This window comes from Sphaeroforma arctica, assembly GCF_001186125.1.
Source record: "Sphaeroforma arctica JP610 unplaced genomic scaffold supercont1.960, whole genome shotgun sequence".
NCBI classification, from domain to species: domain Eukaryota; class Ichthyosporea; order Ichthyophonida; genus Sphaeroforma; species Sphaeroforma arctica.
The window spans coordinates 8,447-24,550 of NW_014039598.1; the positions used below are offsets into that span (position 1 = coordinate 8,447).

The following is a 16,104-nucleotide window of genomic DNA, read 5'->3' on the forward strand; positions in this document are numbered from 1 at the left end:
ATAAATCGATGTTTTACGTATATATATATATATATCGATGTATTACGTATATATATTTATATGTATGTATGTATATATATATATTATGTGTGTGTGTCTTATATATATATATATATATATGTATATATGTATGTGTGTGTGTGTGTTTCTGTGTGTGTGGGTGTGTGTGTGTTCTTGTGTGTGTATGTGTGTGTGTGTGTGTGTGTATGGATGTGTATATATACATATATACGATTGACCCTTCGATAGGCATACAAATATACATACTTCAAAATGCTTTAAAGTATAGGTACATTCTTCCTGCTTCATCGATCTTGATCATACTAAGTTTGAACGATATTAAATTCTTATCTTTGTATAAGTAAGTTTGGTAGCAGTTAATGTTATATTTATCTCTGTATACGTAAGTTTGGTAGCAGTCAATGTTATAATTTATTTATTTTGGTGCGTATCTGCGATTGTCACGCCGTCATGTACGGGAGGTTGCAATGAATATTGAGTTGCACCCCAGTGGTTTCATTCATCACCAACAATGCATATTATGAATTACGCCAGCGTAGCACTCGCAATCAAATACTATATGGCCAGCACACATACACAGTCGATGACTAATACGAACTATTCGACACTGTACCACAACGAAGGCAGGCTGCACAGATAGGGAACGCGAACTCTTCCAAGAAATCCTAGACACCGCAAAAATGGTTGATCTGTACCGTTACAAGCATCCCTCAAACACCGGTGGAATCCAAGATCCTCTGTATAGTTGGAGAGGGGGTAAGAATTAGCACCGAACGTTGTAATGCCCTTTTTTGTGGATGTTTTACGGTGCATCCACTGCAAAATCTATGTGTACTGCAGGTTATCGCGCATGTATCTGTGATCTGAAGCTTACATTCTTGCATACGCACCCTTGTCGCTCAGTACAATTCCACTCATGGTCAGGACAGTCTGCAATAGTGCGTGTCGTGTCTTGGAAGGTGCACAAGGTGCACAGTGGATGTTAGGATTTAAATCGCTTCAGATTGTTAAAAACCTCTGGCTGATATGCGCACCTGGCCATTTGACGGTTGCTGATATCCCCGATTGTAATTTGGCTTCCTTATCTCATTGAAATGCTCAGGTGAAGGCAAATACCACTGCAAGGGTATGAGAATAGACCACTTCATAGGAACTACAAATTTACTAGAGCGCATAGAAGATGTGAGTATTGAAGGAAGAGGCACACAACGTTTAGGATTCATAGGCTCGGACCATTCTCCTATATCTATACATATAAGAGGTGCGGATGGAGATCCAAAAACAGGGAAAGAAGAGGATACCTCTGCGAAAGATGAACAGATAACACATGCTAAGGAGAGTGAACACTTGGGGCTTCACCAAGATCCTCTGTAAATAAGCAATCCGAGAGGGACGCCACAACCTTGCGATACTCAGTCCGGTTTTTAGAGAACAGAAGACGAAGGTGATAGTCTGCATCAGACAACGGGTAAAGTGGGAACTTCAAAAGTTAATAAACTCGCTAGAACAATGGCTCTGCTGATACCTTCTCAATAAGAGACATGCTGTATAGATACAACCGTGTCTGTGGGTTCGCAACATAACCAACTTGTTGTGCATCAGGTTAAATGATCCTTTATGGGCTGGTCTTACTCTTCAATATAACTAAGGGTCACAAAAGTTAAATCGGTATGTGTGCTTAATGTTTGGTCTATTATATACACAATTCACTAAAGTATTTTGTCACGAGCAAACAATGCGCTTACCTTGCGATTCATCCAGAACCTATGCCTAGCTTCCTTTCAGTTTTATTATATAATGTAGCACGTTTTCAGTAAATTTGAAGCTCTTGTACCTCGACATTCCCCGTCGATGGCAGAGATCTATAATTGAACAAGACCGCGAAATACCTATCTCTAATTTTTACAATTAGTTTAATTTTATGAAGGCCTACACATCTTCCTCATCATTTGCGCCGGTGCTCGTTTTCTCAATACTGATTATATCCTTGGCAGATTCCAATATGGGGTTAGCCTGCTCTAAAGTTGCCGTCACCAAACTTTTGGCCTGTTCCGTGTGTGGCGTTATAGATTCTACCACACTCGCGTTCACCACTAGGACTTTTTCGATGAGAATATCTTTTTGTGCGTTACAAGCAGCGACCACCTCTACTGTGGGAGTGTTTACGGAGGGGTACGCGTCAACCAATTTGTCAAATTGTGTTGACATATAGGTATCAACTGTGTTTAAGCTCTCGGCAACAGCTTCGGACTCGAGTGTGGGTAAGATATACTCGGTTACCTCGCCCAATTTACCCTCAGTATATATAGCTGCCTGCTTGAAAGTGTAATTATTTTTTTTGGCTTGTGTATACAAAGAACTTGTCCAGCTGAACAATGATCTAACCACTGGAACTGAACTGAACTTACTAACGATTGTAGCGTCTGCAGGTGACAGTGTTTCCTCGACGGGCTCAATATAGGTCTCAACAGTAGATTGTGGCATATTAATGATACTGACAATATAAGGCAATGAGTGTTGTTATGGAAAACTTTCTTGATTACCATTTATATTTGTACGTTGCGCATTCTCTCTCGAGTAGTGGAGGCTACGTTTATTTTAAAAAGCCATATTCTAATACGAATTCAATTGTACAATTCACAACATCTATGTACGCGCGTCCTGACGAAGATATTTACGTCGTATCGGGTCCAGACCCACGGGGGACTTCAGGACACGGGAGTCAGACAGTCAGATCTCAGACTTCGGGAAGGGTTGCCCTTTGGCCTCTATAGGGATAATATTATTTTTTCAAAAATGGCAAGTATGTATGATACAATGTATGAACATATGGTATGGCTCTCATAGTCGCTGGCCTCTTGATGAATGATGATCCTTCCACTGACTCTCTCTACTACTACTCTGCTCTCTCTCTAGAGAGAGAGTGCCTCCAGGCTCCAGCCCTCCACGGCTCCACTGTGTTTGTATTTATTTTCAAAATACCCCCTCCCGGCCTTTCGGATCCATCCTTTTTTTTGTTTTTTTTGTACAAACACATAAAAAAGAAAGTAAAAACCGAACCGGGGGGGGGGAGGCCTGAGGCCCTGAGCCCTGAGCCCTAGTTCAATATTCTTATTCTTATTATTGTTTTAACTTGAAAACTTCATATTTGTTGATTGATTCAAAAATCAAAATCTGTAGTATTTGAACTTTTCAAACGTGACTCATTGTCAACTTAGTTTTTCTAACCTCAACTAGGTGTTTATCCCTCGCCTAGTTACATCGCCTAGCTACCTTTTTTCAAAATTATCCTCCCAATTTCCATAGATACGCATAATTTATTATACTTTTGTTTTTAAAAAACCAAAAATATAAATACATAAATAAGTATATATTTTTAAAAAAGTATATATATATAATTAATATATATATATATATTTCTATTTATTTATTTTTAAAAACAAGTTACATTTCTTAAAATAAATAACAACCCAAAATACAAAAATAAAGTAAATACAGTAGCCTTCTACATTTTTGCTAAATATATTTTTGTGTTGTATCAGTTGACTACTGCTCATTTCAAATGTTCAGACCCGAAAAATACACCTATGAGCCATATTTAGCCTTCTAAAATACAGATATGAGCATACAAAGGACCGCATATGGAATAAAAATAACGTTAAAACGTATTTCTATTCGATTTATAAATGTTTGAAATTTTCACACATATATATATATATATATATATATCAAATTGAGTAACGCGTGTTGATTTCAGAAATATGGCAAAAATAATAATATATGGTCTATAAAAATTGAAAATGCCATAAATATGCCATATTTCTAAAATATGCCATATCTCTAAAACATGCCATTTTTTTATAAATATGCCACATTTCTAAAATAGCCATATTTCTGAAATATGGTATATTTATTTATGAAATTGCCGTACTTCTGAAATATGCCATATTTATGAAATACGCCATATCAATGTACAATATATATATATATATATATTTACGAAATATAGTATATAGTATTTCACGGCTGTATTATAGGAATTGTATAGGCATATAGCCTGTATCTTGCAGTTCTATCAAAGGATTTGTATAGGCATAATGACTGTATTTTGTAGTTATAGTAGAATAATTTATAGGCAGAGTGGCTGTAGTTTGTAGCTATTTTAAAGGAATTGTACAGGTGTATAGTAGCTGTTTTATAGCTGATGTAAAATATCGCATTTACATTTTCTTTCATATACTATGTTATATTATATATTTCGTGAATATGTATATTGTACATATGGCATATTTCTGAAATATACTATATTTCATATATATATATATATATATATATATATATTATCGTCTGTATATTTATATATATATATATATGTGTGTGTGTGTGTTTACATGGACGTATGTATCCATATATAGAGTTGTGTAACTTCGCAAGTATGCGTGTAAGACCCTGTAATTGGAATTATACCAAATAGGACGAAACATCATCAAAAATTACAAACCCACATGTTGAACACTCGTTTTGACACTATTGTAGTCGGGTGATACCCGAAAAAAGTTTTTTCACAATACATGCCAATTCGATCTTGAGCGCAACTTGGTCACAGAAGACGTAATCCACACTTGTCACATATCCTGCCAGAAGGGACATTGTGAACTTTATAATTCACAGGTATACAAATAATTGTTTACACCTATCAATAGTATTGTCCTTGAGCTCTGTTACCAATTTCAGAGCTATCGTACCAGTAGTATAGCGTCAGTTGCAATTTAACCTGTTTCCGCTCGACGCATGTTGACCACCTTTTTCAAATAAGGTGGCAAATTGTTACCAATTTGAAAATTCATTAATTTTTCGAACAAAAAAAGGTGGCAAAAAAATTCAATCCAGTTTTATACTTGTGGTGTGGTGTTGAAATAATGACAAGCAATCACATATATTATATACACAAGTCAACACTTATATCATTAGTTTATTTGACTTATATACAATGGCAATATAAGCCCACATGCCCACATATGCCATCCCAGTGCACAGTATTCAAGTGCAGCCTAATCTGTACATCTTCATGCTTCACTGCTAAATGATCTCTGTCGAGCTTTATGACTCAGAATAATGACATTACAAAAATGCGTGTTTAGATGTCATATAACTCTTGATTTATCTATTATATAGATCTTTTATCTTTTTAGCGTACATAAACCAAGTGTAAGCTCCTTATATATGTTCATACTTAGTATATTACTATACTACGTTGTGCATATGTGTTGCGCATATACATAGGACTGTTTATCAATGTGTTTTTTACTTTTAGTATCAACAATCGTCACACATACTAAATAGCAAGCTATGTCAAAACACAATAACATGAAGTATTTATGTGGAAATATAGGCGAAATAATAAATATGAGGAAATTATATAAGAGAAATAATAAATATGTGACATATATTTTTTTAGAAAAATACTAAATATGAAACATGCATGAAATATATTTTTAGGAAGATATGAAATATGAAATAAATATGCTATATATTTTTCATAAATATGGCATATATATAAAATATTCCTAATTTTAATTATGTACATATATTTGTATTTCCTAAAATAATAAATACGTGTATAAAACGTTGAAAACAATAATATGTACTTTTACGTTTATTTGTATGTGTTCCTCGGTCAGGTCTATAGTCTATACTAATAGAAGAGAGGACTCATAGTCTCACACTCACTGACACAGTCTCACAGTCTCACAGACTCACACTCACAGTCACACAATCACTGACTCACACTACTCAGTACTCACATAATCCCACTAGCTAGAGTACTCAGACTTAAGAGTAAGAAAATAGTAACTCAGCAATGTCAGCATCCAATGATTCAACAATCCACTCTCTCGCGGCCAGGCCGATTTACACTGCCAGGCCCAGCAGTCGTTGTCAGCCCCTCAGCCGCGGCCCGCGGGCCCGCAGCAACTCATTGCGACTCAGCGACTCAGCGTACGCGAGTCGCGACCAGCTTATAGAGTACAGAGTACAGACTACAGACTGACAGGGCGATAGTGGAGACTTGAGTCAGCGTATCATTTATTTTATATTTTATTCCTGTTACATACTTCTCCTATTGAGGGCCATGAATGATGTGCTTTAGTATTTTGTAGCATGTATTTGGACAAGGAACAACGTATAATTTACAATTAATCCTTATCATTGGTTAATACAAATCAAAGTATTTCTGTTGACTCTCTTGATTTTTTAATAGCTGATATGGCTAATTTTGTAATTTATTAAATAAAATTTACTCTCCTCGCTGTTCTGCTAGTATGTGACTATACAACCAATGACTTATGTATATTTTTTTAAGTTGTCAATTTGGAATTCTTACTCGAACTCTGGCTTTTTGGTTTTCTGGCTTTTTGGTTTCCAAATCTAATCTATCAGTGTGAACTTGTGAAGTTGTGATATGTGAACTGTTGTGACAAGTACCTGACAAGTGGTCTCATCAGTCATCACTGGGTCTGTGTTCCAACCTTTCTACTTCCTTCCTACTCTAAAGTCCTGTTACAAATACATTTGTCTGATTTTGAGAAAAAATCTCACTGTTGTCCAAAATTATAAAAAGCACCCGATGCCTTTGGAGCCCTCTGACATCCAACTTGGCCGTTCCCAAATAAAATATGATTGGGTAACGTGTCAACATCATCACTAATTTAATCATGATCCTTCAATGAAGCAAGCTCAATCGGTAAAAACTATAATATCGTATCTCTTGGAGTCTGTGTGTTGATGAATTTTGATACAGCAGGCCGCATGCAAGGGCATGTGGGCTGAGGTCTGAGGCCCTGAGGGCCTGAGGCTAACGTCAATAAGTTAGACGTGCAAGATGTAAACGTTGTATTTTTAACGGTAACTTTTTGATAAATAAAAGTTATAGCTTTTATTTGGGACAAATCAATTATCATTTTTTTCAAATTTGCACTCGACAAGTTGCCCTATTCTTGAAAATTTTGGGCCACGAAATGCGTAATAGCCAATCAGAATCTACAACTATTCGACTTGACATTTGGCAATACCCACATTTTGAGTGGATCACTTAGTTAACCTTCGTCTCCTCGAAGTACCTGGTCCGTATTGTCATTGATGTGCACAACAAACAACTATGAAGTCTCTTTTAGACATTTCTCCAAGTATATACTACATATTCACGTACACTTTGCACAAATTTCCAGCTCTGAGATTGAACCGCTCGGAGAAGCTTCTGAACACGCACATAACAAAATATATGTTGCAAGTTGTAGGTTTTTTAGGAAAGTGGCGGGGGTATTGATAAATGTGCGCACTGAACAAACAGGACAAATATCTGACACCAACCTAACCTGGAAAATGCATCTATAATATATCAGACTGTACCTATCAGATATAAACGTTGGATTTTTATCGTTAACCTTTTGATAAATAGAAGTTATAACGTTAAACTTATTGAGGTTAGGCCTGAGGCACGTGGACTTCTTTGTCTGCACAGGGCCAGCCGAATGCGAAGAGGGCCAATTTCAGTATTTATTTCGTATTGTCGTTTTTAGTAGAGAGGCTAGAGAGAGACTAGTAGTAAATAGAGAGAGAAAGGCACCTTTTTTTTGGTACTTTTTTTTTTATAAATAGATAACAACAAACGGTGTGGTGACTGCCTGACTGGTGACAGAGGTGAGTGCCTGAGTTGTCTCATTCACACTGGCTCATAGTAAATATATATACATAGCCTTTCTATACTAAATAAATTATAAATACTTGAGAAGTAGGCTTATCAATTTTATATCTTCTTTTTCTCTAAAAATACATATTTTGTTCTTTTTTCAGAAGGCTATGTATTTTTTATAAAAAATCAAAACAAAATAATATATTTATGTGAATGCACAATTGTATTGTTTTTTGTTTTGTTTTTTAATTATGTACTATGGGGACACGATTTTATTTTTTAAAAATGAAGTAAACCTAATTCACTAAAATAAGGTTTTGGATTTTTCTAGACTTTTTTGAAAAACATTTCAAAAGAATTTGTAGTTGATTACTCTATTGGTTCATGCAGTTATGCATCGCATGAACACGATGAACAGGAGTGAGGGAAGTCGTGGACGTGTCTGGTAATCTGGTTACGTATAAACGTTTAAAAAAACGATATATTTTGTTTTAAATAAGACCGTGGGCCCCGCGTGGGGCCTCTTTTTTTTTTTACCTCTCTATTCTCTAGTCTCTAGTGATCTGTCTAGCTGCAGCTGTGGCCTTGGCCTTGTAGCTAGTGGTCTGTGGTCTGTGGTCTGTGGAGCTAAGCCAAAAACGCTATCCAATACAACGTTTATAAATATCTTCTAAATTTCCGATTTACGTTCAACTTTTATGTACCATCTAGTCCATCTAGCATTTAACTGGGTGCATACATGAAGTCATATCATGATCCCATTATGACCTTACATTTTGGCGCCAGAAGTAGTCGCCAACAATAGCGAATTTAAGCAACATAGTCCGTTTTGTAGGAAATAGGTACATCTTGCAAGTGCAATTTTCAAAGTTTTATCAACCATATTTGACTCAAAAAACGCTATATTGAGCATTTACGTTGACCGTATATATGTCCTTTTCGTAACGAATTGAGCTTAGTGTGGGGTGTGAACTGTGTATATATATATATTTTTTAAATCAGACTGTCAAATGTCAAGGGTCTATTTAAAAGCAGCTGAAAATAGAAAGTAAATACATACATACAGTGCTACTCTGCACGTATTTATTAGTACATTTTTTAAAAACAAATATGTTGTTTTTTTTAGAAATGAATAATTATAAATAATGAATTACGAAGCAATGACTCACGTGAGCTGACCACGTAGAGCACCTCTGAGAGTGGAACAATTCAAACCAAAATTGAAATCAAAAGACACAAAAGTGAAAAGTTGGCCCATGGCAGACCGTGAGTGTGTGGACCAATTACCCATTGGTTTAGAGGTAACAATAGAAACGATACATAAGTTTTATTCCAGAAGTACCTATCACTCAGACACACACGAGGTCCGGTAAGTGTTCTCCATTTGTATCTGTGTTTTTTTTAGCTTTGTTTATTTATTTTTTAAATAAATATATTTAAAATAGCACAAATACACGCAAGAATACACACCAGGGGGGGAACTTGATGGAAGATTGTCATTTAAAAATGTTTTCAACCCAAAAAAGTGAACACTTTTTTTATAAAAACAAAAATGTTCCCTTTGTGCCTGCCTGCCTGGCATGAGTGTAATAAGTAGAAGAGTTGGTAGAATGTATTTCAATATATATCCAGTAGTTGTACAGTAAAGTATGTCAGTCAGACGCTACATTCTACAAGTCTACGAAATCGAAGATGAGATTTTACACTATAATCCTGTTCACTGTTGCGACTTTAGTCGCTTGTGCTAATACCGCGCCTGTTACCCTCGATGAAATCTCCGAGTACGCGGACCCGGTGGTCAGCGATGTGTATGAAGCTATGGAGTTCGATACCGAGTTAGATGAAAGTTTAACGTTACCCAGTTTTGGCGGCTTCTGAGTGGAGCCGCCACGAATATCTGCGACTACATGCAAACCTCGAGGTGTAGCTAATAAGTCGCTGTTAATAGCTTCAACAGTTTCACCACCAGAATCAAGATACTAGCAGATGGACTGAAAAGTTGTTTCGTCGGAGTCGAAGTGCTCAACTCAGCTGAGGCAATTAAGTCAAGCTTTGAACGCCCGTAATAGAATCCACCGTTCTGAGATGCGCCATCACTGCAGATAAGAAAAACAAAGATGACCAGAGCTGCGGAAACTGGTTTGCATGATTGGAATTCAGAGTATGGGTGACATCAAAGATATCTCGACGGTTGAGAAACGTATCAACTCCGCTGCAAAGAAGCTGTGTAAGATTTCTGGGGTAAACATGTATATCTGTTGAACACATGTGAAATCATGCTGCGAAGTCTAAATAAGGATGCGAATAGCTCATTAAATACACTGAAATATTTTGCCTAACTATATTGGTTTTTATTGAGTTCCATATATTTCTGTTAACACGTCAGTGTAGGTTCAGATCACTGTGAAAGATTATGACAATCGATCGAATATGGTAAACAGACAATCCTATTGCATCTCGAAGACCTCTTGACGTTGATTTTAAACAAAGCACATTTTTTAATTATCCTTCTGGGTTTTTCATTTCGATAATTGTAGTCGTGAACACGATCGCTCATACTTCTCTTGCGACAACAAGAAGCCTGCTAAGAGGCAACCCGATAAATATTTTAGTTACATTTGTCTGCGAACGCTCTATAGATACACTTGTATTAAGCTCTCTGCACTGGTGACTTAACTATGGGCATTCGACTCCGATACCTTTTATACTTGGATCATGCAGCGATCATGTCACTTCTCAGCCGCTACTTTTGTGTCACTTTTCCCCTCGTATCAGTGATGTAACAAAAACAATGATATTGGGTACCATCACTCAACTAAAGTTCGGTTTGAACCACTCTAGTCTCGAGAATAAAGAATTTACTGGCGATGAACATGGTGGCCCTCTGGAGGAAGTGACAAATGAAAAATTAGTCCTGGAGGAAGTGACAAATGAAAAATTAGTCCTGGAGGAAGTGACAAATGAAAAATTAGTCCTGGAGGAAGTGACAAATAAAAAATTAGTCCTAGAGGATATCATTGATTTTAGAGAGTGCCCCGTCCTCCAGTGGGTCATACGATAAGTTTATTTGCGCTATTGTAAGCGAGGCATACATAAGCATTGTCGGGAGAACTGCACATCGAATGCTGTGAACGATTTGATCGTTATGCACTGTAGGTGAGTCAAATCCATTGCTTGCGCACCACTGAGATGGCCAGAAAAACAAAAGGTAAAATAAGTGTTTCGCATTAACACGTTTCTAGGAGAATTTTACAATGCAAGACTGGTAATACAGCCATTTTGTAAAAAGTAATTACACGTGCATTACGACTTAAATCGCAAAGGAAAATCCAGGACGATAATAATATATAAAGGCACAATTTTGAATATCGTTCAAGCAATAGCAATACCAAATGTGAGATATGCTGCTATTTAGTACAGGTAAAATAATATTACCAGTATATGTCGTAACAAAACTGGTTTCTTGCATCGCTAGTCCCAGTTCAAAATAGATTCATTGTGATTTAATGTATGTCATTATCAGATTAAGTAGCTAGCGGGGCGGTGTTAAGTGCATTCATGATCGGAATCTCTTCGTCAGCTTTTTAGCTTGTTAACGTTTGACTGAACAGCAAGCCGGCAACCTCATCGATCGACTCGAGATGGATAGACTAACCAGCTAAACCTCACTCTCAAGAGTCCATAAGCTAGTATTTTCCGAGTCACGGTTCACGGGATGAGCATGCTACAAGCACCCTCTCGGTTTATAATTTGTCAAACCTTGAATTTTCTACGATATCCCATTTCGCCAACCAGATGCCTGCGAGGCTTGACTTCCACGCAGACGAGATCTTCCCTCACAGAGTTTGTCATTTTTAAATTCATACGCTTCTCAGGATTGTATCCGGATCTAGAAGCCGCCAAAATTAGGCACATTCAAACTTTCGTCCAACTCCGTGTCGAATTCTATGGTCTCATACACATCACTAATTGTAGGCTCAAATTGGTGTAACATCCCGTTGGATCGGACTGACGCTGCAGATATGACACTTACCAAGGAGAACACAGTTATAAGTGTAACGATTGAGAATTTCATATTGTGTCAGTTACTTTTTGATGCGCAGTGTACAACAAGTGTAGTGTGACTGATTCTCAGTGTAAAGAGTGTTTGTGATTGTGCTTTTGCCACAATGTTCACTTTTTAAATATAGAAGCGACGAATGCTATCTCCTGGCAAGAGGTGAATACAGACAAATAAATTATAAAGGTTGTAGCAGATGACAGTTGACACACAACACTGAAAATCTAAAGGTCCTCTCCACGAATCAGCTACGGTGCGAAATTATGACGTGATGCACCTGCTCTAGCTCAGTAGTCGGAGCCTGGACATACCTCCATGCCCCAGCCTCCAGATGTGCATATTTGAATGGCTGATTATAACCGACCTGCTCCAATGCTCTCGATATAATATAGTCTATACGAGAGTATGTACGGACCATAGTATATCAAATACTATATACGGATTAAAAATAAAAATAGACACGAGAGTTTCAGAGATCAGACTTCAGACTCTCAGTCCTCAGAACTGACAGAACACAACTTCAAAATTGTTTGTCAAAAAAAAATAAGGCAGACGACAGTCGAGACACTGTCTCTCGAGACTCTCGACTGAAGTCTCGACCGCATTTGTATATACAATCATACACGCCATCAATCCATCATTACCTCGCGTGTCTATGACTGTGATAAGTGTGATCACTGTGATGTCTGATGATTTTTTTTTAACAAAAGGATATTCTTGAAAGAAAGTTGTCATAAATACATACTGGTTTTCCTATTCTTACTTCTAGTTAGTAAAAAGTCTCGGGCGCACGGTTCTCGCTCTCTACTCACTCTCTCTCTCTTATACCTGTGTCTGAGACTCTGAGAGTCTGAGTGTTACCCTGTAATTTTATTTTATTTGTTTGATTTTTTTATAAAAAACAAAACAATAGGCCAAATGGCCGAGCGCGACTATGTACATACCAACATTTTTTTTTAATGCCCGCAGGCCGCAGGCCGCTGGAGTGGGCTGGCCCAGGCCGGCGCTGGGCCACTAGCCGACTTGCCTGGGGTTGGAGCGGGAGTTAGGAGTTGGGCGTTGGGACTTGTTATTTCCTTTATTTTTACATATTCTCTTCTGTGTTGGACTCTCTTGGTCTCACTTGTTGGTAGTTGGTGCCTTGGTGGGGTTTTACTTCTATGTATGTATGTACTGCCGTTTTCGAAATGCTAGTAGTCCCCAACCGATGGGCTGTTGCCCCCTAAGGGGCCCAGCCCCCCACACAAGCTTTAAAATTACTCAATCAGTCAATCGCTGTTTCCATTTCCGGCTTACCCCCTTATCCCCCCCCCCCCCCCAGAGAGCAGAAAGTCTAGGAGAAACGACTTCGGGTGTGTTTGTGACTGTGACACTGTGTACACGTGGAGAATGGAAGATTGGAGAATCCAGACTGGGGAGAGTGGAGATTGGGGTCTAAACTGGAGATTCTGGATTTAGTGGGTTGTGGGTACAGGAGACTTAAGAGTCTGGGACGCTGGGAGTCTACTAGTATGTAGGGCTTGGGGTGGGGCCTTAGGGCTTGGGCCCCTGGGCCTGGGGAGTGGGGACTGCGACACTGGGTTAGGGACTCAGAGCCCCAGGGGTCAGGATGTCAGGATTACTGCTGGAATAGACTCATGGAGTCGTGGATCGGCCAGCAAATGGCGCATGCCCACTGTCACCATGGTATGTACTGACTCACTGTCTCGCTGAGAGTCTGAGTCTTTACTCTCTACTCTCTCTTCAGTTCTCTTTTGTACTGTTTTGCAGACTTTTGACACATGTACTTGATAGTCCACAGTCCACAATCCACAATCCACACTCCACCCTCCACATATCCACACATAAACACACAAACACACGCAACACACACACACACACACACACACGCGCGCGCGCGCGCGCAATACACAAAATCAACAAGAGAGAGAGAGAAGACACGTAGGAGACTCTCTACTACTAATAAATAGTATTAGTAGAGAGACAAGAGAAATAGACTGGTGATACTCTGATAGAGCCTGAAAAGTGAAAACAATGAATAAAATACAGGGTAGAGCTGTCAGTCAGTCAGTGTCGAGTTGCACTTTGACCTTTCACTTCTGAAGTTCTGAGTACAACATCAATGACGTTACAGCTTCCAGCAGTCCACTGAGTCCAGTGACCCGTCTGTAACTCCTGCCTGTCGGATTCTGACATAGTGATGTAATCAGTAATGACTTCTGCTGTCCTGCACTCCCACTGTCCCACAATCCAAATCCCAATATTCAATATTTTACTCAGGGAAGACAAGAAGACTACATATATCAAAAGTAAAACCTGCTTGGTTTTAAACTTTATATTGTCAATTATCAATCAGAATAAAGAATAAATATAATGCAGTTCCAACCACAATTTCATTGATCAATACATATCAGATGAGTAGCTAGATATAACTAATGAGATTTTTTAATTGATTGATGTACAACAAATAAAATTATCATGAATCATGCTGCTATTCCTATTCACGTATATTCTACTCTTGCTTAGAGATGACGTAGCGATCTACAACCCCTGCTGTGATTGTTTTTCCGTTTTAGTCAACTTTTAGTTTACTCTTTTTTAAAAGCTAGAAGAGTCAATAGTAAACCATGTTCCTATATGTTTTATGTTTTTTTTTAAAAAGCCGCTGTTATGCTCATTGCCCTTTTGTTTGGAAATTGGTCATCTTCACGAGTTTCTCGATGGGTCATAGCCTCACAGGGATTGTGCGGTATGCCTTCATTTTTTCTTGCATATAAAAACATTGACCTGTTGACTGTTGTTGTGAGTTTTTTTTGGGTGTTACTTTCTATAAAATATTCCTTAGCCCTCTAAATTAGACTTGAAATTCAAACAAAATATATCACCCGTGTCACGGTAGTCATTGGCAACTGAAGCGCGACATACTCTTCTCTCTTGTCTATGCTATACTAACAAGAAAGAGATTGGTGAAGAATCACGTTAAAAAAATCAAGTTGCTGAACTATCAAAGCTGTCCATCGCATGGCGCACGGTAATCGAAATAATCTCAACCACCATCAAAGATCAAACATCACAGCAATATAAATTATATATATCTTTATTTTTGCCCCTCGCTGAAAAGACGACCACACAGGCATACACTCACAGGCACCACACGGGGCGCACGGTAGACGAATATCAATCATCACAGCCATATAAAATATACATCATTATTTTTGCCCCTCTCTGAGAAGAAGACCACTCACCACACTGGCACATGGGCGCACGGTAGACAAATATCAAACATCACAGCAATATAAAATATATATCATTATTTTTGCCCCTCTCTAGTATTCTCTGAGAAGTAGACCACTCACCACACGGGGCGCACGGTAGACAAATATCCACATCGCCAATATTTTAAATATATATTTTTTTGAATCGGTATTAAAAGATTGTCATTGATCGATCTCGAGATCGATGTAATTCATACGATTTTTAGAAATTAAAGTACGATAGAAATATTAAAACTGTATGGTCTATTTTATGCCCTATGCAGATCACACGAACGGGATCTCTCATTTGGAGGTGGCGGACGTTTCAGGTATTTACGATCAGTGTCATCTCTTTATTTGTAGAGTTTTAAACTCTAGCCGTGGCTTACGCTTGTAATGCCTTGAGTCTCTCATCAAAGCGGGCGAAGCTCTGCGGTGATTCGTCGTAGAGATTCCAAACCTTTAATTTACCTTTGCCGCCGCCTGCCGCTACCACAAAGGGCGAATCAGGAGAAAACCCGGCGGCATATACAGGTCCCTGTACAGATAGGAAAAAAATGCCACAGAATTAGTTCGGAGCCGGATAAATACGTGACGTATGATGTATGCAAGTAGAACCCCTACCGAACACTGGAGGAGAGCAATCTCATGTATACTGAAGAAACCTACAGGAGAGTTTGCAAATGGCATCAGTACACGGTACACATTATGGTATTCGAAACAATTATCATTCGTTACAGCGTTTTCAACGCGTATAGCGTTGTACATACTCGACGATTCAAACTAACCGGCCGTTTGATATGTAGGCACACGGCATCACACGGCATGGTCTCTGCCATTTACTTATTTGTAAACACCAAAATGAAATAAAACAGAAACAACGCTAAAGTACTCGATACGCGACCCCACATTCTTCATCTTCGGGTCTCTTCCCTAACCCAACAACCCAACATACACAGCAATTATACACTGAATACTTGGTGTATCGTACACATCGCCAGGTACATTTGCTAAATAGTGACACTCCACATCAATGCGATGACAGTATCCACGGAAACACACTACACAGTGCGAGAGAT

At 38.3% G+C, this 16,104-nt stretch overlaps 4 protein-coding genes across 6 annotated transcripts in view; 2 read left to right on the forward strand and 2 right to left on the reverse strand.

The window, feature by feature from the left end:
• The window catches only part of SARC_09440, a gene marked incomplete at both ends in the record, with an annotated part of 4,114 nt that extends 2,470 nt beyond the window's left edge, over window positions 1-1,644 (forward strand). The window contains 2 exons of one of the 2 annotated variants that reach the window (XM_014296537.1): window positions 645-777; window positions 1,124-1,644. In XM_014296537.1, coding sequence (XP_014152012.1) covers window positions 645-777; window positions 1,124-1,395 — 405 coding nt within the window. The remainder of the gene's footprint in view (window positions 1-644; window positions 778-1,123) is intronic. The other variant, XM_014296538.1, reaches the window with a different exon arrangement.
• SARC_09441 lies at window positions 413-2,598 on the reverse strand. 2 transcript variants are annotated; one of them, XM_014296540.1, is made up of 2 exons: window positions 1,056-2,598; window positions 413-758 (listed from the first exon to the last, which is right to left on the reverse strand). In XM_014296540.1, the coding sequence occupies exon 1, from the start codon at window positions 2,503-2,505 to the stop codon at window positions 1,951-1,953; it is 555 nt and encodes a 184-aa protein (XP_014152015.1). In that variant the 5' UTR covers window positions 2,506-2,598; the 3' UTR covers window positions 413-758; window positions 1,056-1,950. The 2 variants fall into 2 exon arrangements, with proteins under 2 accessions (XP_014152015.1, XP_014152014.1); XM_014296539.1 differs by having other exon boundaries at window positions 738-2,598.
• Window positions 2,599-9,307: 6,709 nt separating this feature from the next.
• Window positions 9,308-10,649, forward strand: SARC_09442 (hypothetical protein). Its single transcript, XM_014296541.1, has one exon. It carries the CDS (start codon window positions 9,404-9,406, stop codon window positions 9,587-9,589), a length of 186 nt encoding a protein of 61 aa, XP_014152016.1. The 5' UTR covers window positions 9,308-9,403; the 3' UTR covers window positions 9,590-10,649.
• A 4,761-nt stretch (window positions 10,650-15,410) lies between these two features.
• SARC_09443 (hypothetical protein) lies at window positions 15,411-15,563 on the reverse strand (the record flags this gene model as incomplete). Its single annotated transcript, XM_014296542.1, has 1 exon — window positions 15,411-15,563. A coding segment is annotated over one exon (153 nt), but the record flags the coding sequence as incomplete, so codon positions are not given.
• Window positions 15,564-16,104: the final 541 nt, after the last annotated feature.